Source organism: Eleutherodactylus coqui, chromosome 1 (assembly GCF_035609145.1).
Source record: "Eleutherodactylus coqui strain aEleCoq1 chromosome 1, aEleCoq1.hap1, whole genome shotgun sequence".
Lineage (NCBI taxonomy): Eukaryota > Metazoa > Chordata > Amphibia > Anura > Eleutherodactylidae > Eleutherodactylus > Eleutherodactylus coqui.
In genome coordinates, this window is record NC_089837.1 from 49,732,354 (window position 1) to 49,755,099 (window position 22,746).

Here is a 22,746-nt window from a genome sequence, read left to right on the forward strand (position 1 = left end):
CATACATAAAGACCGAGATCATGATCTCTGTCTTTATGTATGTCTGGTTTGTCTTAGCCCAAGTTATTTTATAGTATTTCTAAATAAAAGTTATATTTTAGTTTGTCTGTCACTGTGAAGGGCTCTAATTCAACTAGTTGGACAAGTTCTGCCTCTGCGATTTTCTGATTTTTGGCATGGATACTAGGCATTTTTGTAACAAAACCACCTTGCATTACTTTGGGGAAGTAGAGATCCTCAGCTGCAGCAGACAATGGGGGAAACCTCACATCGCACAAGAGCACCAAGCATGTGGTGCAGTGCTGCCACTGACCCCATCGAAAACAATGGGGGATGCGATGTGAGGGCACGCAGAAAGATAGAACATTCTGAGTTTCATTTCCCGCATCACATTGCTGTGCGATACTGGAAAAAAAATTGCTCCTGTGTATGACTCTATTCAAAATATTGGGGTTCATACTTGTGTGAGATTTGTTAATCTCACAACGTACAAATCGCACACAATTTTCTTTCACGTGGGAAGGCAGCCTGAAGGATAATCCATGGGGAAAAAAAAAAAAAAAAGTTTTGTGTTAATGTTTCTGTTATTTGGATGGCATAAAGCCAATGTAAATCTTGGACTAGTACGACTTAAAAGACCAGCAATCTCAAAGGTAGGAAGGTTCTAACAATAGCGTAGCTACATGCTAAACAGTCAAGCAAGTAGCATTAATGCCAACAAAAATTTAAATATCCAGCCAAATGTACAATTTGTATGAAATTACTATTAGAGATGAGCGAGTATACTCGCTAAAGGCAATTGCTCGAGCAAGCATTGCCTTTAGCGAGTACCTGCCCGCTCGAGACAGAAGGTTCCGGTGCCAGCGCGAGGGAGCGGTGAGTAGCAGCTGTCAGCAGGAGGGAGCTGGGGGGAGATAGAGATCTCCCCTCCGTTCCACCCCACTCTCCCCCGCAGCTCCCTGCCCGCCGCCGGCACCCAAATCTTCTGTTTCGAGCGGGGAGATACTCGCTAAAGGCAATGCTCGCTCGAGCAATTGCCTTTAGCGTGTATACTCGCTCATCTCTAATTGCTATTTAAATGTATTGTCCAGTTGTAAAATATGTATGGTGTATGCTCAAGACAGGTCATCAACAATTGATCAACGGCGGCCATCCACCCAGGACCCTGTCAATCAGCTGTTCACTAAGGCCAAGCATTCGTGTGCTTAGATGATCTTTGAAGGAAGCAGATGGCTCTGTTCCTACTACAGGGGCCATTGCAGGCAAAGTTCGCACTGAAATAAATTTGAGAAACTTGCCTGCAATACCAAGCCTGGTTACTACAGTAAGAATGTAGCTGTCTGATTCCTGCAGAGATGAACTCCACCAGTCTCAACAAACAGCTGATCGGCAGGGCTTCTAGGTGACAGACCTTCATGGATCTATTATTGCGGACCTGTCCTGACAATAAGCCATCAAAAGTTTACAACTGGACAACCCCTTTTAACAATCTATTAACTACTTGTCAATAAAACTCTTCTCCATTATTTAAATGCATGTAAGCTTTTGAGCTCCCCATCTTTTTCTCTATTTCTCTTGTTAGTGGAAGCGCTTTATATTTGCCTTCATTTATTAAAGACTAGCTGATATACCGGGCTTCGCCCGAGTTAATTTGGTACTGGTGTTTATCTGGTGTTCGCACAGAAAATCTTATGAAGTCGTGGTTACTTTAGAGATACTGAGGAAAAAAATACACACAGATCAGATAGATTCCTCTCAGTGTATAGGCAGATAGGAGAAAGATTTATCTCAGACTGTATGTGAAAATGTCACCACACAGAATGTGCCACCTCACACACGCTGCTCATAACACACAGATCAGATAGATTCCTCTCAGTGTATAGGCAGATAGAGATTTATCTCAGACTGTATGTGAAAATGTCACCCCACAGAATGTGCCACCTCACACTCTCCTCATTTTTACCCCGGAAGGTAATGCTCCTTTTTATTCAAATTTTCCTACCCAGACTGAAGGTTGCAGCCCCTTGTTATACTTAAAGGCATACTCCATCCAGCAGTCCATGTCCACTTCCTTTTGTACTTTTACAGCCTTTCAGTACATACGACAGTCAGTTTTATTCCTGTCAGTATATACTCATATTTCTAAATGCGTTTTGTTTTGCTGAGATGATAACGGTTTCATACATTGCGGGGTACAGATATGTTATTAGTTACATAACATAGGAATGGTCATGCCAAATTTCAAGTTTGTGCAGTACAGATGTGTGTTATTAGTTGCATTACATAGGGGGTCACTTACTTTTATGCATAGGATTAAATAATCAAGTTGCAAGCCTTTAAATTTCCAATATTTAGTACGCAAAGAATGGTCATAGCAAACTTCAGAAAGGGCAAGGAATGGATTAAAAAAAAAAAAAAAAAAAATTGCTCACTAAATGTCCTGCAGGCTCATCATAGCAGCCCCGATCCCTGCTGCTCTGATGAATAAGCACCGTTCATCATTCATGTGAGCACTGCAGCCAATCACTGGTCTCTGCGGCCACATGCCATTCTGTAAATCACTTATTGGCTACACTGGTCATGTGAGTGATGAATGGCATGTGACCTGTACATCTTCTACTGAGACTGAAGCTCAATTGGCAGGGCATTTAATGGAGGAGTACTTCCTATTCTTTTCCATGGTCCAAATCCAGCCCTTAGGAACTTTTGGAAAAGTCCTATAAAACCTCTTTAAGACTGATGGATGAAAGGATTTTGAATTCTAGTAGTAACTCTATGTTCTTCATAGATGTGCTCATACATTACTCAACAAACTGAATAACTACCTTATAAAGGTGAAATTCAGAACCCAGACCATATCCTACCTACTATTCCCACAGCTTAATGTCTGCTCATTCTTTGCCCTGCATTGATAATCATATATATTTTTCTGAGAAGGTTATTACAATTATTTCAGGAAAAGTCTGAATTTTCATCGTATTTTCACAATGAAAATTTAATAATGGTCGTCAGCAACTTGTTCGCTGCAGGAATGGAGACAACTTCAACCACTCTGCGATGGGGTTTACTTCTAATGATAAAATACCCAGAGATTCAAAGTAAGAAATTAATTATGACTCAAAACAATTATTTTAGTTTTATTTTTTAAAGAATTCACTCATTGTATAAATCAAGATTTAATCCTTTATTGGACTTCTTGAAGATGTGATCACTTGTATAATATGCTGTAATACTTCTGTATTGTATAATTCAATGTTGGTCTATTAAGACCAGCTTCCTGGAAGGCTTCATAGACTACAGAAACTGATAGTCTTGATAGCCTTCACTATGCTCCGGGATGACATGTGAACCCGTCAGCATCCTATGATCATGATGGAGGGAACCCTCCCCTGCCCTTACTAACAACCTAGATGCCATACTCAACATTGACTGACTTCTAAGTAGTTAAATGGTCATGATTAGCTAGCTTCAATTGTGGCTATTGTGGTTGGGTGTCGACTGTTTCAAGAAGACAGTAGCTGCCAGGTCCGAAATGGGCTTGGATCCCCAGCATGCTCATTACTCCAGGTATGACCAGCCACCAGACATACATTTACATTATGCAGTCACTAACTAAGGCATGCACCTATGTAGTTTGTGTATGTTTGCAAAAGTTTTAGGCAGGTCTGCTACAAAGTTAGAGTGGTCACACCAAATGTCGATTTTTGTATTTAGATTTCCCTTTTCTTTATTCTCTTAGTTTATTTTTGTCAAAATATTGCAATTAACACTTTTTTAATTTTTAAAGCATTTTTACTTTGCAGCATTTCTTCCACACCAGCCTAAAACTTTTGCATACTACGGAGTGTGTAAATATTTTATAAAAATATTTTTATTTTTAACAGTTTTCACTTGACAAACACTTTCTGATTTATAAAGCTCACTTTTTCGATGTTCTGTGTTCACTGGGGGCAAGTTCAGCTAGCATCTTTCACTGTAGCAGGCATAGCCGCGTATATATAGCACAGCAATTAAGGGGGTTCCATTCCTACTTGATAAATACAGATCAATGGGAGACCAATGAAAAGAAGAAAAGTAAACTGGGCGGAGTGTAGGCCGGAGCCAATCATAAGCCTTCATATTCTTATAGAATGAGGGCCCTATTTTAGGTCTGCCATGGGCCCCTATTGGTTACTTGTTACACCATGGAAGAAATATAAACTTATTTTATGTTGGCTAACTATAGATTTAATTTTTAGCTAATATATAATTAAAGGTAACAGCTCTGTTATAAAGCCGGAAGTATGCAGTATGCCCATTAATGTCATGGAGAATTCCCTCTAGAACTCAATGATTAACTTCATATTACTGTAAAGATAATTGAAAAAAATACATAACAAATGTAAAAAAGAAAATTACAAATGTTACTTCATTGTAAAGTCATGTATTGTTGACTCCCTAAAAGATATGATATGATGCTGAAATCAATAATACAATTCTGCTGAGAATGAATAAATTTAGTAATTCGTCTTTTTTCACCCTGCTGCCAGAAAATGTTCAAAATGAAATAGAAAGAATTATCGGGTCATTTGAACCTCAGTTCGAACATCGGAAGAAAATGCCCTACACAAATGCCGTCATCCATGAGATTCAAAGATTTTCAAACATAATTCCAACTAATCTACCCCATGCCACTGCCAAAGATGTTACATTCAAGGGTTATTTTATACCAAAGGTAAGTACAATATTTTTAATCACTTATAACTCGGTCAAAAACTGAAAAAAGTTTTGGATACAATTTTTTTTTTAATGTCATTTCTTTATGTCTTGGCTAAATGGATATTTTCATTCTAAACACTTATGCCTTATCCTGAATGGCACATCTTACAGTGAGGGAGGCATTGATCACACAAGGGCACCACTGCTCTATTCATTTCAATGGAACTACGGGAGGGAGGTGGCTGAGTTCAAACGCTCTGACCACCGGAGGTGGCTGAGTTCAAACGCTCTGACCACCGGAGGTGGCTGAGTTCAAACGCTCTGACCACCGGAGGTGGCTGAGTTCAAACGCTCTGACCACCGGAGGTGGCTGAGTTCAAACGCTCTGACCACCGGAGGTGGCTGAGTTCAAACGCTCTGACCAACTGTTCGTTTCATTGAAATGAGTGGACGTGTTGATATGACTGATGCTGCCCTCCCTTCTGGATACTTCAGAGTTGCGTTCTTGGGATCGCTCGTGGTCCCATAGCTCAAACTCTTACCAATCAAAAAGTTATCCTTTTATTCTTTGGATAGGGAATAACATGTTTTTTTATTTTGTATAATCACTGTAAACTTGCACATTGCCCTCTATTACTGTAATTCTTGTAGACTTTATGGGCTGAACAAGACTTCAAAGCAAGTTTGGTCACCTCCTATTGACCTCTGTAGTGAGATGGGACAGCCTGAATTGGCAATCTAGGGTTAAGAGACCCTTGCCGTGCTGATAGGTTTGGGTCTACCCATTACATTTTTCTGGCATATGTTGTCCATATATTAGTTTGTGATGTATTTTTAGGCCTGTACTGTATGTGGGTTACTTACTTGATTAGTATTATTTTTCAGGGCACATATGTCATTCCTCTATTGACCTCAGTCCTTCGAGATGAGGCGCACTTTGAGAAACCAAATGAGTTTTACCCAAAGCATTTTCTTGATTCCAAAGGCAATTTTGTGAAGAAAGAAGCATTTTTGCCATTTTCAGCAGGTAATTTTAATAACGTTCTATTGAATGGTAGATAAATTATGTGAGACGTTTTAGGAGATATAAAAACAAGATGCACACAGCATATACAGTATCTTGTTCTAGTACTATGCAATTCATTTGGAATTCTTCAGACCCTTTCTGTTTTTTTCACATTTTGTTAGGTTGTGGCCTTGTGCAAATTAAAAAAAAATCTTTTCACCCCCATCATTCTACATTACAGACTCCATAATGAAAATAGAAAGCTATACATTTTTGTTAATAAAAAAAAAAGAAAAAATGAAAACTAACATTTTGCATTGACCTATTCAGACCCTGTACTCAATACTTAGTTGAAACACCTTTGGCAGCAATTACAGCCCCCACCTTTCTTGGGTATGATGCCACATGGTTTGCACACATTGATTTCAAGACTTTCTGGTCATTCTTCTCTGCAGATCCTCTCAAGCTCTCTGAGGTTGGATGGGATTTAAGTCAGGGCTCTGGCTGAGCTACTCAAAGACATTCACAGAATTATCCCTAAGGCCACTCCTGTGTTGTCTTAGCTGTGTGCTTAGGATCATTGTCTTGTTGGAAGGTGAACCTTCTGCCCAGTTTGAGGTCCCCTTGTGCCCTGGATCAGGTTTTCATTTGAATAGCTTTGTACTTTGGTCAGGGTTGATGGAAAGCTGAATGGCGCAGTCTCCCTGTTGTAGACACTGAAAAACGCCCTCACAACATGATGCTGCAACCACCACCATGATTAACTGTAGGGATGGTATTCGACAGGTGATGATCAATCTTGGTTTAATCAGACTAGAGATTCTTGTTTCTCAGTTAATCCTTCGGGTGTTTTTTTGGCAAACTCCAGGTAGGCTTTCATGTGTCTTTTACGGAGGAGAGGTTTCTTTCTCTGCCATAAAGCCCAGACTGGTGAAGCGCTGCAGTGACAGAATCTTTGGAGCTCAGCCACAGTGACTATTGGGTTCTTGGTCACCTACTCTTACCAAGCGCTTCTTTCCCCTATTACTTAGTTTTGTGGGTCAGCCAGCTCTTTAGGAAGGAATACTCCAAATAAATGCAAGAGTAGGTTCAGCAGCACAGCATATATACTTACAAAGGGAGACTCAAATCACATTCTTCTACATGCTCAATCAAGGGATTTAGACTTCTGAATCCCAAAAAAGTCAATAGAAATGTCAAAAGATCAAGCAGCAAATGGCGTGCATGCAAAGGAATATGGAATCCTCACATCATAAAAAGTATATTCTTTATTGGGTCCACTGCATGTGGTGACGTTTTGACTGCAGTAGCAGTCTTTGTAAAGCTTTATGAAGTGTCCTGGTTATTCCAAACTCCTTCCATTTAAGAATTATGGAGGCTGCTGTGTTCTTAGAAACTTCCAGTGCAGCAGAATGTCTTTGCAAAGCTCGGAGACAGGATGTGCAGAGGCACAGGTCTAGAGAAAGATACAGACAGTTCTTTCTTCTTCATGGCTTGGTTTTAGATCTGAGATACATTGTGGTTTGTGAGACCCTATATAGACGGGAGTGTCTTTAAAAATCATGACCAATCAACTGAATATACAACAGATGACTCCAATCATGGTGCAGAAACCTTGTTCTAGTAATCAAGAGAAATGGGAAGCCCCCAAAGTTAAATTTCAAGTGTCATACCCAAGGGTCTGAAAACTTCTATCAATGCAAAATGTTAAAAATGTTTGTAAATTTCTAAAACAATGAAAATCTAACCTTCTGTTTTCACTTTGTCATTGTGGGGTTCTGAGTGCAGAATGATGGGATAGATGGGGGGGGGGGGGGGGGGCAAAATTTGAAATGTATTTTAATTTGCATAAGACCTCAAGAGCAGAACCCTTTTTTGCTTTTCTACATTTTGTTGAAACTGAAAATATTTTACAAATATATTGTAAGTGCAAAGCCACACACACTTATTTCTCTAGTTTAACAGTATGTTATGCATGTAGTATGAGTTATGCATGTCAGTGTGACTCCATATACTACTAGCAGTGTGCCCTTATACAGTTTCAAACTAACCACACTGCCTTCTAGCGCCAGTCCTTCTGGCTTCCAGTGCATGCTACAATTATCACCAAAAGCTAGCCACAATTCCCCACCAGTTCAAGTCAAAGAGCCAGCCACAGCTCACCAAAATGCAATGAAAAGCTCTCGTGCATCCTGGTCCAGTCCTGCTCCTACTAAAGTAGTCCACAACTACTGGCAGGAGCCGTGTCTAACAGATCACTTTTGTCAGGATATACAGTATAGACAGTAATATGGTAACAGATATAAAATAGTAAATTTATACATTTCTGCTGATATCTTGCTCTTTTCTCCAGGTAAGAGAAGCTGTGCCGGGGAGAACTTGGCTAAAATGGAGCTGTTCCTCTTCTTTACAAGACTACTACAGAACTTTACATTCCATTCTCCGTCTGGCACTGACTTGGACCTAACCCCAGCTATTGGGTTCACAACACCTCCTATGCCTCATTTGATTTGTGCCACGCCTCGTGCCTGAGAACCAATTGGCAAGAAGTGGGCCAAGGAAGAGCTGTTTGACTGTAGTTGCTTTTGTAGTAAATCATTACTGTTGCCCATTCTTTTCCGGATATGCTGGAACCAGTAGCTTCATCCCAAATGAAGATCCAAGGTTGGATACGATTACTGTGGATCATATCTGAAATAAATGAAAATGATGCAAATTAAAGGAACACTGCTTCTTTTGGGGCCTTTTCAGCTGGCTTAGTGCTCCTACCCACTTGGGTTTTTTTTAACGCGAATGTCAATGGCACTTTCTAATGTTAAACATGCACAGCACAAAAATCGCAAAGCACAAACTTGCGGTGCGTTTTTAACATTAGAAAGTCCTTTTAACAGTCATGTGAAAAAAACACAAAGGTTTCTAATTAGAACTGTGAAAAAAAACGCAGGGATATCGCAGAGTTAAAAATACGCAAGCTGAGCACTGTGACCCAATCAGAGGCAACTCTTAGCTGTCATTCAATAGCTGAGAGCTGCCTCTGATTGGTTACAGTGCTCAGCCAATCAGAGGCAGCCCATTCAGCAGGATGAATACTACTGAGAGCAGTTCAGGAGAGGAGCCGGCTGGACGCAGAGAGGCGAGTATAGGTTTGTTTTTGTTTGTTTGTTTTTTTTTATTTATTTTTTTTTATACACCTTTTTAGGATGGTTTTCAGGGAAGGGCTTATGTTTGAAGCCCTTCCCTGAAAATTACTACAGCGCTTGCCGGCAGCCCATTGCTTTCAATGGAGCCGGCTGTATTGCCGGCTCCATTGAATTCAATGGGAGAACATTGCGCTCCTCTGACAGCTGTGGCAGAGGATAGGGGGCAGCACTTTTTTTGCCAAAACGCCCATGTGACCGATCCCCTTTTGTGCGGATAAACGCTGCTAGCGTTTTTTCGCCGTGCCACGCGCTTAGGTCAGGCAAATTTTTGAACGCATCAGTTTTGTGTTTAAAAATCTTGCACGTACAAACACCCGTGTGTCTGAGCCCTGATATTAATCTCAAGTTTGTATCATTTTGGAACAATTCCCATTTAAGATTCTTATTTTTACTACATAAGTATATCTTATATGGATTCTTTAAGGCCCAAATGACCACGGCTGTATTTGCACTGCGGGATCCAGAGCGAGTGTTCGCCTTCGGATACCGCAGCAAACACTGCCCATAGACATGCTATGCAAAATGCTTTTCCATGCCCACGAGTGGAAATCAACTGCGTTTTTCTGCTTGCAGGGGGGAAATCGCAGCATGTCCTATTCTAGTGTGAGCCTCACATGGACGGCTTCCACTGCAGTCAATGAAAAATGTCTGTCCCGCGGTGACTCGCTACGATGGAGCGTCATTCTCTGCACTGCATATGTGCAGTGGAGCGCCTGCCGGCACACTCACAGCACTGAGAAGACCAGGGACGGGTACACGGGGGTCACCGCCGGGGCACAGGGTCTGATTCCGCTGCGATATCTCACAGTTGGAATCTGACCCGGCCGCGTGCATTCGGCCTAAGCCAGAGGTGTAACTTGAAGCTCCCGGGTCCCGATGCAAAACTTGTAACAGGGCCCCCAATTATAATGCTTTACTCATAGTACTGGGTTCCCTATATGGAAAAGAGAGGCCTTATGGGCCCCCTAAGGCTCCTGGGCCCGGGTGCAACCACATCCCCTGTAGTTACGCCCCTGGCCTAAGCCTTGATGATTTTTTTCTACAGGTCTTTTTCTTTTGTTACTTTTTTTTTGCCCATGTTACGTATTATATCACTTTTTAATGCCATTTTTATATATTTCGCTGTCCACCTGCTTTGAAACAATGTATCTTTCTCAAACTCGTCACACCCGCTGGTTTTAGAAAATAGTCCTTATCCATTTCACCTCTTGTTGCCTATTTGCAGTTTTCATGCCCAAATCCTAGTTTTTATGTTCTCCACTCTGTACTCTCTGACAGCCACAAGGTTGGCAGCATCTTCGTGGTACACCGTCTGGTCCCACCTTTCTCAGGTTTACCCCACAGAGCTCTGTCCACCCTGCTCTTTTCTCTTTTTTTTTTTCTTCTTCCTGTTTTACGTTCTTTTATTCAGAACATCGTATATAACTTTAATTTCTGGTTGGGACATAGAAAACTCAGCAGTCATGCTACAGTCCCGGAGGAGGATGAAGACCCACATGATGAGGTGCAGAATAAATGAATACAAATCTGTAGGTAAATATGTCTGGTTTCGTGTATGCCCTCCATATTCGTGTGCACTAAAAACAGGCAGTGTATTCACAATGGACAATTAAGTTTAACGAGTTTAGTATGTGCTGTTGTCATGCACAGGACCTACGAAAGTAGGACATGCTGAGTTTTTTTTTTTTTTTTTTTGTGTGTGTGATCGAAATGCGCGGCCCAAAAAATTGCACATGTGCCCGCTCCCATTGAAATGGGTTCTATTCACCAAATTTTGCACACATAATAAGCAGAAACAATGAGTTTGCGTGAATATGCCCTCAGGGTCAAAGAATCCTTATAAAACTAAGTAAGAAGCCCAAAAACTGACTGATTATTCCAGAATGATAAAACTTCTAAAATGAGTGCCAGTCATCATAATAATCAGCGCTACTGATGGATATTATATTGGAATAATCCAGAGCTCTGCCCACCCTGCTTTTTTTTTTTTATATTCATTCACGTTTCCCATTCTTTTATTCTGAATATTGTATTTAACTTTAATTTCTGGTCGGGACATAGAAAACTCAGCAGTCATGTGGCAGTGCCAGAGGGCAATGAGACCATGGGATGAGCTTGTTATGCAGAATAAATGAATGCAAATATGTAGGTAAAAGGTGAGACAAGTTTATCCTCCAAAGGAAAGTGCAGTGAGGTATCTATCAGGAAAAAATGGCTTTGACTACAGGTGCGGTGAAGCGTTTAAGGCCCATTTACACGTAACTTTTGTCGTGCAAATGTATTCAAAGTGAACAAAAATATGTGATAATCATTTCGTCTAAATGCAAGGCCATTGTGCGCTATTCGTTTACGAACTCCTACTTTTCACTCAGTTTCAATAACCTTAAAAATCACTGCTGGTTCGCTCACCTCTAGAGATGAGCGAACGTACTCGTCCGAGCTTGATACTGGTTCGAGTATTAGGGTGTTCGAGATGCTAGTTACTCGTAACGAGCACCACGCGATGTTCGAGTTACTTTCACTTTCATCTCTGAGACGTCAGCGCGCTTTTCTGGCCAATAGAAAGACAGGGAAGGCATTACAACTTCCCCCTGTGACGTTCAAGCCCTATACCACCCCCCTGCAGTGAGTGGCTGGCGAGATCAGGTGTCACCCGAGTATAAAAATCGGCCCCTCCCGCGGCTCGCCACGGATGCATTCTGACATAGCTCAGGGATAGTGCTGCTGCTGGTGCTATAGGGAGAGCGTTAGGAGTTATTTTAGGCTTCAAGAACCCCAACGGTCCTTAGGGCCACATCTGACCGCGTGCAGTACTGTTGAGGCTGCTTTTAGCAGTGTTGCACAATTTTTTATTTTTTTTGTATATCGGCCGTGCAGAGCATTGCGTCTGCAGTCATTGTACAGAGTATAGGGGCAGTACTGGTGAGGCAGGGAAAGAGATATTCAGGCTATATACGCAGGGGGCTTTTTCCAAAAAATTGATCGCCGTCATCCTGCCAGAGGGAAACAGTATACATAATATTATACGCTGCCTACAGTATCTATCTGCTGGGGGTTGTAGTCCTAATTAATACACAGCTAAGCGTTACAGCAGGCTTGCGCAAAATTGTTTCTTGGATCTACTGTCTCTGTTACATGATCGCCGTCATCCCGCCAGAGGGAAACAGTATACATAATATTATACGCTGCCTACAGTATCTGTCTACTGTATCAGCTCACCATTTTAACAAATAGAAGCAAAATACTTAAGGCCTACTACTGGCCTTTGGCCACTTGACTGCTTCTGCGCTGTGAATTCCACTAGCTCAGTCATACGCACCTACGTCTCACTACAGGCGTGCGCAAAATTGTTTCCTGGCTCTACTGTGCGTTCCGTAAGGGATGTCAGCCTCCAACCACAGGCCAATAAGCGGCACATTTAATTACAGCGTTCGGTTTCTGCACTACTGGTAATACAGCATGCTGAGGGGTAGGGGTAGGCCTAGAGGACGTGGACGCGGGCGAGTACGCGGAGGCCCAAGTTAGGGTGTGGGCACAGGCCGAGCTCCTGATCCAGGTGTATCGCAGCCGACTACTGCGGGATTAGGAGAGAGGCACGTTTCTGGTGTCCCCACATTCATCTTACAATTAATGGGTCCACGCGGTAGACCTTTATTAGAAAATGAGCAGTGTGAGCAGGTCCTGTCGTGGATGGCAGAAAGTGCATCCAGCAATCTATCGTCCACCCAGAGTTCTGCACCGTCCACTGCTGCAACTCTGAATCCTCTGGCTGCTGCTCCTCCTTCCTCCCAGCCTCCTCACTCCATTACAATGACACATTCTGAGGAGCAGGCAGACTCCCAGGAACTGTTCCCGGGCCCCTGCCCAGAATGGCTAGCAATGGTTCCTCTCCCACCAGAGGAGTTTATCGTGACCGATGCCCAACCTTTGGAAAGTTCCGGGGGTCCGGGGGATGAGGCTGGGGACTTTCGGCAACTGTCTCAAGAGCTTTCAGTGGGTGAGGAGGACGATTACGATGAGACACAGTTGTCTATCACTCAGGTAGTAGTAATTGGAGTAAATCCGAGGGAGGAGCGCACAGAGGATTTGGAGGAAGAGCAGCTGGACGATGAGGTGACTGACCCCACCTGGTTTGCTACGCCTACTGAGGACAGGTCTTCAGAGGGGGAGGCAGTGCGGTGGCCAGGGGTAGGGGCAGGGCCAGACCGAATAATCCACCACCTTTTTGCCAAAGCGCCCCTCTCGCGCCATGCCACCCTGCAGAGGCCGAGGTGCTCAAAGCTCTGGCAGTTTTTCACTGAGTGCGCAGATGACCGACGAACAGTGGTGTGCAACCTTTGTCGTGCCAAGATCAGCCGGGGAGCCACCACCACCAGCCTCACCACCACCAGCATGTGCAGACATATGATGGCCAAGCACCCCGCAAGGTGGGACGAAGGCCGTTCGCCGCCTCCGGTTTGCACCGCTGCCTCTCCCCCTGTGCCCCAACCTGCCACTGAGATCCAACCCCCCTCTCAAGACACAGGCACTACCGTCTTCTGGCCTGCACCCACACCCTCACCTCCGCTGTGCTCGGCCCCATCCACTAATGTCTCTCAGCGCACCTTCCAGCCGTCGCTAGCGCAAGAGTTGGAGCGCAAGCGCAAGTACGCCGCCACGCACCCGCACGCTCAAGCGTTAAATGTGCACATAGCCAAATTTATCAGCCTGGAGATGCTGCCGTATAGGGTTGTGGAAACGGAGGCTTTCAAAGGTATGATGGCGGCGGCTGCCCCGCGCTACTCAGTTCCCAGTCGCCACTACTTTTCCCAATGTGCCGTCCCAGCCCTGCACGACCACATCTCCCGCAACATTGTACGCGCCCTTGTAGTGGAAACCCAATATTTCTATATTTTGGATCGGTGGGCCTTGGCAGTAGACAGTTGTCAATTTAACATTCTGTATACATATTTGCTTTCTGTCTTGCTACAAATATAATGTTCTTACAGTTATGGTACTTCCGCTCATATGAAAATATCTGTTTTGTAACTCTGCTGACATGGGGAAGCCAACATGAAACCAATCTATATATATATCTATTTTTTCCGACTGTTCGTGCCTTTAGGAGAAGTATAACTCAGACATAGATAACCGCAGTCTGAAACAGCTACCGCAGTAATTTCCCCAGCACTTTTACTAGAAACAGACGCGAATAACATGGGAGGTCTATGCTATTATTAACTCATGATGTAACATCCAATCATATCGAAGGAACCACACGTGGGGCCAAGACAACCCACTCATGGAGGATGGAAGAATTGCAAGATGCTTATCCAATAATTAAACAATACGTTGTATCTATGTAATCTTTGACCTGCCCAGATGGGCGGATATGTTAAACTCTTTTAAAAGAGGCTACACGCCCAACATTAAAGTTAGAATTGAGGAAGCTATACATGCTGAACCTCATGTCAGTGTGAAAACTTCTTATGCGCATTATCAATTCAGAATTAATATGGAGGGGTGTAAACATTCCAAATTGAGTAAGCCGTGGTTCCACAAAGGAAGGTTCCACGACAGCTGGTGGCCCGTACGGGGAAGGAAGAGGAGGATGACCTAGATCTAGAGCTGAGGCTGGCGCGCTTTGAGAAGCTGATAGAGCGGAGACCACGACAGCTGGTGGCCCGTACGGGGAGTGATCGATAGGTTCCATAGAATTCGGACAGAAGACACGGACATATGCGACCTTGGACTTGGTGGGCCCAAAATATCATCAGAACACGGTAAGATAAATTAATTATCTATACCTGTGTGGCTAAGTTCAGGCTCGCCTATGTGCCGTGTCAAGGCCGAACGATTTGGATCCGCACGACGACAGGTATTTCTTTAAGTCTCGATCACTCGATAAGAACCAGTCATAAGATATAAAAGGAATGTTTGCATACCTGTTGTCTTGAGAGTACTAGTTAATTGGTGACATCAATAGCTGCCTCTAGGGAGGGCCTGTACGGGGTGTTTCCACTCCTGAGGGAGGAGAGAGCCGTTCAGGTGGCCTGTCGCAGAGACTCAGCAGTCCTGAGGCCTGTTTGGAGGGCCCAGGGAGGGAGAGACTGCCAGAGAAAAGTCTGATATGGGATTTCCGCTCCTGCTAGGCCTGCTTGTAGGGTCCGGGAGAAGGGAGCTGTCAGACACGTATCCCGAGGGGCAGTGAGACTAAAACCAGTCGTACCGGTACTCTGTCTATTTGTCTGTCTAGTTGTGTGGGTATACCACCCATGTCTTGCCCAAATTGCCAAAAAGGATTGTTATTGACAATAAGTACCCTCGGATGGGAGATCTGTAATCAGAGTAATCCCTACCCCGCCCACCGCTGTGGTTACGGTCCACTGCTTGAGGGTAATGGTCCACAAATATTTGTTTATCGTTTAAACGTGCACGGGTAGATCCCTCCGTCTGAGGGTAGATCAATAAACTGTGTAGTGACAGAAATGCTAGAGACTCTAGGGCGGGACATACTGTGTCCGGCGTCTGAGAAGACTTCTATAATCATGAATTTGGCAGCCATGATTGAAATTGAAAGGCAACAAACAATGTACCAAGGTCAATTCTTACACCCTCCAGAAAAGTGTGAAAGGGGTGGAGAGTCAAGTTATCATTGATTAATCAAGCAATCTTTCTGTGTCCCCTACCTATATAAAGTTAGTGTGCTTGTCTGTTGTGTAGAGCTAATCCTGCTGAGTTGTTATATAGAAATAGTTTGTTTGTCTATCATATAGAATTAGTATCAGTCCTGCTCAACTGTGCCCGTAATTCTTTAGGAAAAAAAAAAAAAAGGCTGCTAACTTCATTTAAAAAGAGGAAGTTACTGCCAAGGTCCACTTAACAACGGACACGTGGACAAGCCCAGGCGGGCAGGGCGACTAAATCTCCCTGACGGCACATTGGGTGAATTTAGTGGAGGCTGGGACAGAGTCAGAGCCTGGGACCGCTCACGTCCTACCCACCCCCAGAATTGCGGGCCCCAGCTCGGTGGTGGTATCTGCGGCGGTGTATGCTTCCTCCACTAAACCACCCTCCTCCTCCTCCTCCTCCTACGCAACCTCTGTCTCGCAATCAAGATGTGTCAACAGCAGCACGTCGCCAGCAGTCGGTGTTGCGCGGCGTGGCAGCACAGCGGTGGGCAAGCGTCAGCAGGCCGTGCTGAAACTACTCCGCTTAGGAGAAAAGAGGCACACGGCCCACGAACTGCTGCAGGGTCTGACAGAGCAGACCAACCGCTGGCTTGCGCCGCTGAGCCTCCAACTGGGCATGGTCGTGTGTGACAACGGCCGTAACCTGGTGGCGGCTCTGCAGCTCGGCAGCCTCACGCACGTGCCATGCCTGGCCCACGTCTTTAATTTGGTGGTTCAGCGCTTTCTGAAAAGCTACCCACGCTTGTCAGACCTGCTTGGAAAGGTGCGCCGGCTCTGCGCACATTTCCGCAAGTCCCACACGGACGCTGCCACCCTGCGCACCCTGCAACATCGGTTTCATCTGCCAGTGCACCGACTGCTGTGCGACGTGCCCACACGGTGGAACTCTACGCTCCACATGTTGGCAAGGCTCTATGAGCAGCGTAGAGCTATAGTGGAATACCAACTCCAACATGGGCGGCGCAGTGGGAGTCAGCCTCCTCAATTCTTTACAGAAGAGTGGGCCTGGTTGGCAGACATCTGCCAGGTCCTTGGAAACTTTGAGGAGTCTACCCAGATGGTGAGCGGCGATGCTGCAATCATTAGCGTCACCATTCCTCTGCTATGCCTCTTGAGAAGTTCCCTGCAAAGCATAAAGGCAGACGCTTTGCGCTCGGAAACAGAGGCTGGGGAAGACAGTATGTCGCTGGATAGTCAGAGCACCCTCCTGTCTATATCTCTGCGCGTTGAGGAGGATTAGGAGCATGAGGAGGATGAGGAGGAGGGGGAAGAGACATCTTGGCCCACTGCTGAGGGTACCCATGCTGCTTGCCTGTCATCCTTTCAGCGTGTATGGCCTGAGGAGGAGGAGGAGGATCCTGAAAGTGATCTTCCTAGTGAGGACAGCCATGTGTTGCGTACAGGTACCCTGGCACACATGGCTGACTTCATGTTAGGATGCCTTTCTCGTGACCCTCGCGTTACACGCATTCTGGCTACTACGGATTACTGGGTGTACACACTGCTCGACCCACGGTATAAGGAGAACCTTTCCACTCTCATACCCGAAGAGGAAAGGGGTTCGAGAGTGATGTTTTACCACAGGACCCTGGCGGACAAACTGATGGTAAAATTCCCATCCGACGGCGCTAGTGGCCGAAGACGCAGTTCCGAGGGCCAGGTAGCAGGGGAGGCACAGAGATCAGGCAGCATGTACAGCACAGGCAGGGGAACACTCTCTAAGGCCTTTGCCAGCTTTCTGGCTCCCCAGCAAGACTGTGTCACCACTCCCCAGTCAAGGCTGAGTCGGCGGGAGCACTGTAAAAGGATGATGAGGGAGTATGTAGCCGATCGCACGACCGTCCTCCGTGACGCCTCTGCCCCCTACAACTACTGGGTGTTGAAGCTGGACACGTGGCCTGAACTCGCGCTGTATGCCCTGGAGGTGCTTGCTTGTCCTGCGGCTAGCGTCTTGTCAGAGAGGGTGTTTAGTGCGGCTGGGGGAATCATCACGGATAAGCGTACCCGCCTGTCAACCGACAGTGCCGACAGGCTTACACTCATCAAGATGAACAAAGCCTGGATTTCCCCAGACTTCTCTTCTCCACCAGCGGACAGCAGCGATACCTAAACAATACGTAGGCTGCACCCGCGGATGGAAGCACTGTTCTCTATCACCATCAAAAACGTGGACCTTTTAGCTTCATCAATCTGTGTATAATATTCATCCTCCTCCTCCTGCTCCTCCTCCTGAAACCTGACGTAATCACGCCGAACGGGCAATTTTTCTTAGGCCCACAAGGCTCAGTCATATAATTTTTGTAAACAATTTTTATACGTTTCAATGCTCATTAAAGCGTTGAAACTTTCACCTGAACCAATTTTTATTTTAACTGGGCTGCCTCCAGGCCTAGTTACAAATTAAGCCACATTAACCAAAGCGATTAATGGGTTTCACCTGCCCTCTTGGTTGGGCATGGGCAATTTTTCTGAGGTACATTAGTACTTTTGGTACACCAATTTTTTGGGGCCCTCGCCTACAGTGTAATCCAATAAAATTTTTGCCCACCTGCATTAACCCCTTAATGACATGGCCTATTTTGAGCTTAAGGACCAAGCCTTATTTTTCAAATCTGACATCTGCCACTTTCTGTGCTAATAACTTTTGAATGCTTTTACTTATCAAGGTGATTCTGAGATTGTTTTTTCGTGACATATTGTACTTTATGTTAGTGTAAAAATTTCATCAATAAATTTTGTCCTTATCAGGAAAAAAAATCCAAATTTACTGAAAATTTGGAAAAATTCACAATTTTCAAACTTTGAATTGTTTTCTTTGTAAGATAGAAAGTCAAACACCACAACATAGTTATTAATTAACATTTCCCATAGGCCTACTTTACACAGCAATCATTTTTTAAGTGTTATTTTACTTTTTGCAGACTCCACAAAGTATATAAATTTAGCAGTAATTTTTCCCATTTACTAACAAATTTCAAAATCTTAATTTTTTAAGGACCAATGCAGTTCAGACATAGTTTTGCCGAGCCTGTATATCAGAATCCCCCATGAATTGCCCCATTTTAAAATCAGCACCCTTCAAAGTATTCAAAATGGCATTTAGAAAGTTTATTAACCCTTTAGATGTTTTACAGGAATTAAAGGAAAGTGCATCAAAAATTAGAACAGTTCCTTTTTTCTACTGATTTTCAATATAAAACCTTTTTTTTTATATAAAACAGTAGGAGTTAGCAAAGAAACAAAACTTGGAATGTATTACCCAGATTCCGCAGTTTTTAGAAATGCCCCATATGTGGACGTAGCCTGTTGTATGGGCACATGGTAGGTCTCAGAAGGAAAGGAGCGCTTCTTGTCTTTTTGAATGCAGATTTGGCAGGAATAATTTTCAGACCCCATGTAGTGTTTGCAGTGCCCCTGAGGTAGCAGTACATTTGAAACCCCCAATAACTGACCCCATTTTGGAAACTACACCCCTCAGGGAATTTATTAAGGGGTGTAGTGAGCGGTTTGAACCCACAGATGTTTGAGGAATTTTTTTTAACAGTTTGAGTTCAATACGAAAAAATCCAATTTTTCACATAATGTTTAGCTTTAGGCCCAGATTTTCATTTTTCACCAGTGGCAGAAGGAAAAACGTACCCCATGATGCGTTACCCAGTTGCTCTCGAACACGGAAATGCCCCATATGTGGACGTAGCCTGTTGTATGGGCACATGGCAGGACTCAGAAGGATAGGAGCGCTTCTTGGCTTTTTGAATGCAGATTTTGCTGGAATAATTTTCAGACCCCATGTAGTGTTTACAGTGCCCCTGAGGTACCAGTGCATTTGAAACCCCCAACAACTGACCCCATTTTGGAAACTACACCCCTCAGGGAATTTTTTAAGGTGTGTAGTGAGCGGTTTGATCCCACAGGTATTTGAGGAATTTTTTTTAACAATTTGAGTTGAGAACGAAAAATTCACATTTTTCACATAATGTTCAGCTTTAGGCCCAGATTTATATTTTTTACCAGTGGCAGAAGGAAAAAACGTACCCCATGATGCGTTACCCAGTTGCTCTCGAACACGGAAATGCCCCATATGTGGACGTAGCCTGTTGTATGGGCACATGGCAGGACTCAGAAGGATAGGAGCGCTTCTTGGCTTTTTGAATGCAGATTTTGCTGGAATAATTTTCAGACCCCATGTAGTGTTTACAGTGCCCCTGAGGTACCAGTGCATTTGAAACCCCCAACAACTGACCCCATTTTGGAAACTACACCCCTCAGGGAATTTTTTAAGGTGTGTAGTGAGCGGTTTGAACCCACAGGTATTTGAGGAATTTTTTTTAACAATATGAGTTGAGAACGAAAAATTCACATTTTTCACATAATGTTCAGCTTTAGGCCCAGATTTATATTTTTTACCAGTGGCAGAAGGAAAAAACGTACCCCATGATGCGTTACCCAGTTGCTCTCGAACACGGAAATGCCCCATATGTGGACGTAGCCTGTTGTATGGGCACATGGCAGGACTCAGAAGGATAGGAGCGCTTCTTGGCTTTTTGAATGCAGATTTTGCTGGAATAATTTTCAGACCCCATGTAGTGTTTGCAGTGCCCCTGAGGTACCAGTGCATTTGAAACCCCCAACAACTGACCCCATTTTGGAAACTAGACCCCTCAGGGAATTTTTTAAGGGGTGTAGTGAGCGGTTTGAACCCACAGGTATTTGAGGAATTTTTTTAACAGTTTGAGTTCAATACAAAAAAATCACATTTTTCACATAATGTTCAGCTTTAGGCCCAGATTTATATTTTTTACCAGTGGCAGAAGGAAAAAACGTACCCCATGATGCGTTACCCAGTTGCTCTCGAACACGGAAATGCCCTATATGTGGACGTAGCCTGTTGTATGGGCACATGGCAGGACTCAGAAGGATAGGAGCGCTTCTTGGCTTTTTGAATGCAGATTTTGCTGGAATAATTTTCAGACCCCATGTAGTGTTTACAGTGCCCCTGAGGTACCAGTGCATTTGAAACCCCCAACAACCGACCCCATTTTGGAAACTACACCCCTCAGGGAATTTTTTAAGGGGTGTAGTGAGCGGTTTGAACCCACAGGTATTTGAGGAATTTTTTTTAACAATTTGAGTTGAGAACGAAAAATTCAGATTTTTCCAATAATGTTCAGCTTTAGGCCCAGATTTTCATTTTTTACCAGGGGCAGAAGGAGAAAACATAGTCCATAATGCATTACCCAATTACTCTCGAGCACGGAAATGCCCCATATGTGGATGTAAACTGTTATTTGGGCACATGGCAGGGCTCAGAAACAAAGGAGCGCTTTTTTTGAATGCAGATTTTGCTGGAATAATTTTCAGACACCGTGTAGTGTTTGCAGTGCCCCTGAGGTACCAGTGCATTTGAGACCCCCAACAACTGACCCCATTTTGGAAACTACACCCCTCAGGGAATTTTTTAAGGGGTGTAGTGAGCGGTTTGAACCCACAGGTATTTGAGGAATTTTTTTTAACAATTTGAGTTGAGAACGAAAAATTCACATTTTTCCAATAATGCTCAGTTTAGGCCCAGATTTTTATTTTTTACCAGGGGCAGAAGGAGAAAACGTAACCCATGATGTTACCCAACAGGGAAATGCCCCATATGTGAATCTAAACTGTTTTTAGGGCGCAGGGCTCAGAAGGGAAGGACTTAGCATGTGGCTTTATGTACAAGCTGTGCGAAGTACATCAGGGTAAAACGTCAGGGCAATAAAAAAATTAAAATTTCAGGGACGTGTGGTAGATCTTAAAACTCTCATTTATACAGAGGCCGGGTTGTGTGGGGCACGTTTCACACTGGTATATGGTGTCTTTTCTTATCCCCTGTTTGTAGCACACTCTGCACCTCTTTTGGGTCCTTCCCTTCGTCGCAGTGGAGGGAATTTCACTGAGAAAATGCTGCCCTGGTACAATTCTTGTGGCCTCGCTTCCAGAAGTACTGGGCCTCTCCCCCACCTCCTGGTCCCCAAATATTAGGTCCTTGATAACTTCCTCTTGAAATTCAAGGAATGTTCCCCTGTGGCCTGCACCTTGGAACAGCACGTAGGCATTATACAGTGCCATCTGTATGAGGTGCACGGCCAGTTTTTTGTACCACACCCGTGTTTTCCGCATGGCTCTATAGGGCTCCAGTACCTGGTCTGATAGATCGACCCCTCCCATGTACTTATTATAGTCGAGGACGCAGTCTGGTTTGGGGGTCTCTGCACTGGTACCTCGTACTGGGCAGGGGGTACTGCTGTGGCCGTGTATTGTCGTCAACATAAGGACATCCCTCTTGTCCTTATATTTAACGCACAATACATTGTCGCTGCATTGGGCCCGGCTCTCACCCCTTCTGAGCAGTTGCCCAAGCAGCGTCTTAGGGAGGCTTTTTTGATTTTTCCGAACAGTGCCACATGCCACTGTTCCTCTGGAAGCGAGGCACTGAAACAGGGGGACACTGGTATAAAAGTTATCCAGGTACAGATGGTAACCCTGGTCTAATAGTGGGTGCACCAGTTCCCACACTATTTTCCCTGTTACTCCCAGCACGGGGGCGCATTCTGGGGGCTCAATTTTAGTGTCCTTCCCCTCGTAAATACGGAACTTGTGGGTGTACCCTGATGTACTTTCGCACAGCTTGTACAACTTCACACCATACCATGCCCGCTTACTGGGCAGGTACTGGCGGAATTTTAGCCTCCCCTTGAAGTGTACCAGGGACTCGTCTACTGCAATGTTTATCTGTGGGGCATACGCCTGGGCAAACTTGGCGTTAAAATGGTCTATTACGGGCCTGATCTTATACAACCGATCGTAATTGGGGTGATCGCTGGGGGGGCACAGCTGGTTGTCATTGTAGTGCAGAAATTTTAAAATACACTCAAAGCGCGTCCTCGACATCGCCATGCGGAACATTGGGGTGTGGTACAAAATATCGGTAGACCAGTACGCCCTGATTGTTGGCTTCTTTATTAGCCCCATGGTTAGTATAAGCCCCCCAAATTTTTTTATCTCTGGTGCATCCACAGGGGTCCACTTATCGGGTCTGGCATAGCTGGAGGTGGGATTTTCTTCTATAAAATTCTGGGCGTACAAATTCGTCTGGGTAACAATATGGGCAATGAACTCTTCAGAAAAAAAAAAC

At 44.4% G+C, this 22,746-nt stretch overlaps 1 protein-coding gene and 1 long non-coding RNA gene across 2 annotated transcripts in view; one reads left to right on the plus strand and one right to left on the minus strand.

The window, feature by feature from the left end:
- The window catches only part of LOC136620631 (cytochrome P450 2K1-like), a 53,108-nt gene extending 44,683 nt beyond the window's left edge, over positions 1–8,425 (plus strand). The window contains exons 7-10 of the mRNA XM_066595527.1: positions 2,957–3,098; positions 4,530–4,714; positions 5,584–5,725; positions 8,058–8,425. Of these exons, the coding sequence (XP_066451624.1) occupies positions 2,957–3,098; positions 4,530–4,714; positions 5,584–5,725; positions 8,058–8,236 (648 nt within the window). The 3' untranslated portion in view covers positions 8,237–8,425. The remainder of the gene's footprint in view (positions 1–2,956; positions 3,099–4,529; positions 4,715–5,583; positions 5,726–8,057) is intronic.
- Positions 8,042–22,746, minus strand: part of LOC136620708 (uncharacterized) — a 39,238-nt gene continuing 24,533 nt past the window's right edge. Inside the window, exon 2 of the long non-coding RNA XR_010791174.1 lies at positions 8,042–8,395. This is a non-coding gene — a long non-coding RNA (uncharacterized lncRNA). The remainder of the gene's footprint in view (positions 8,396–22,746) is intronic.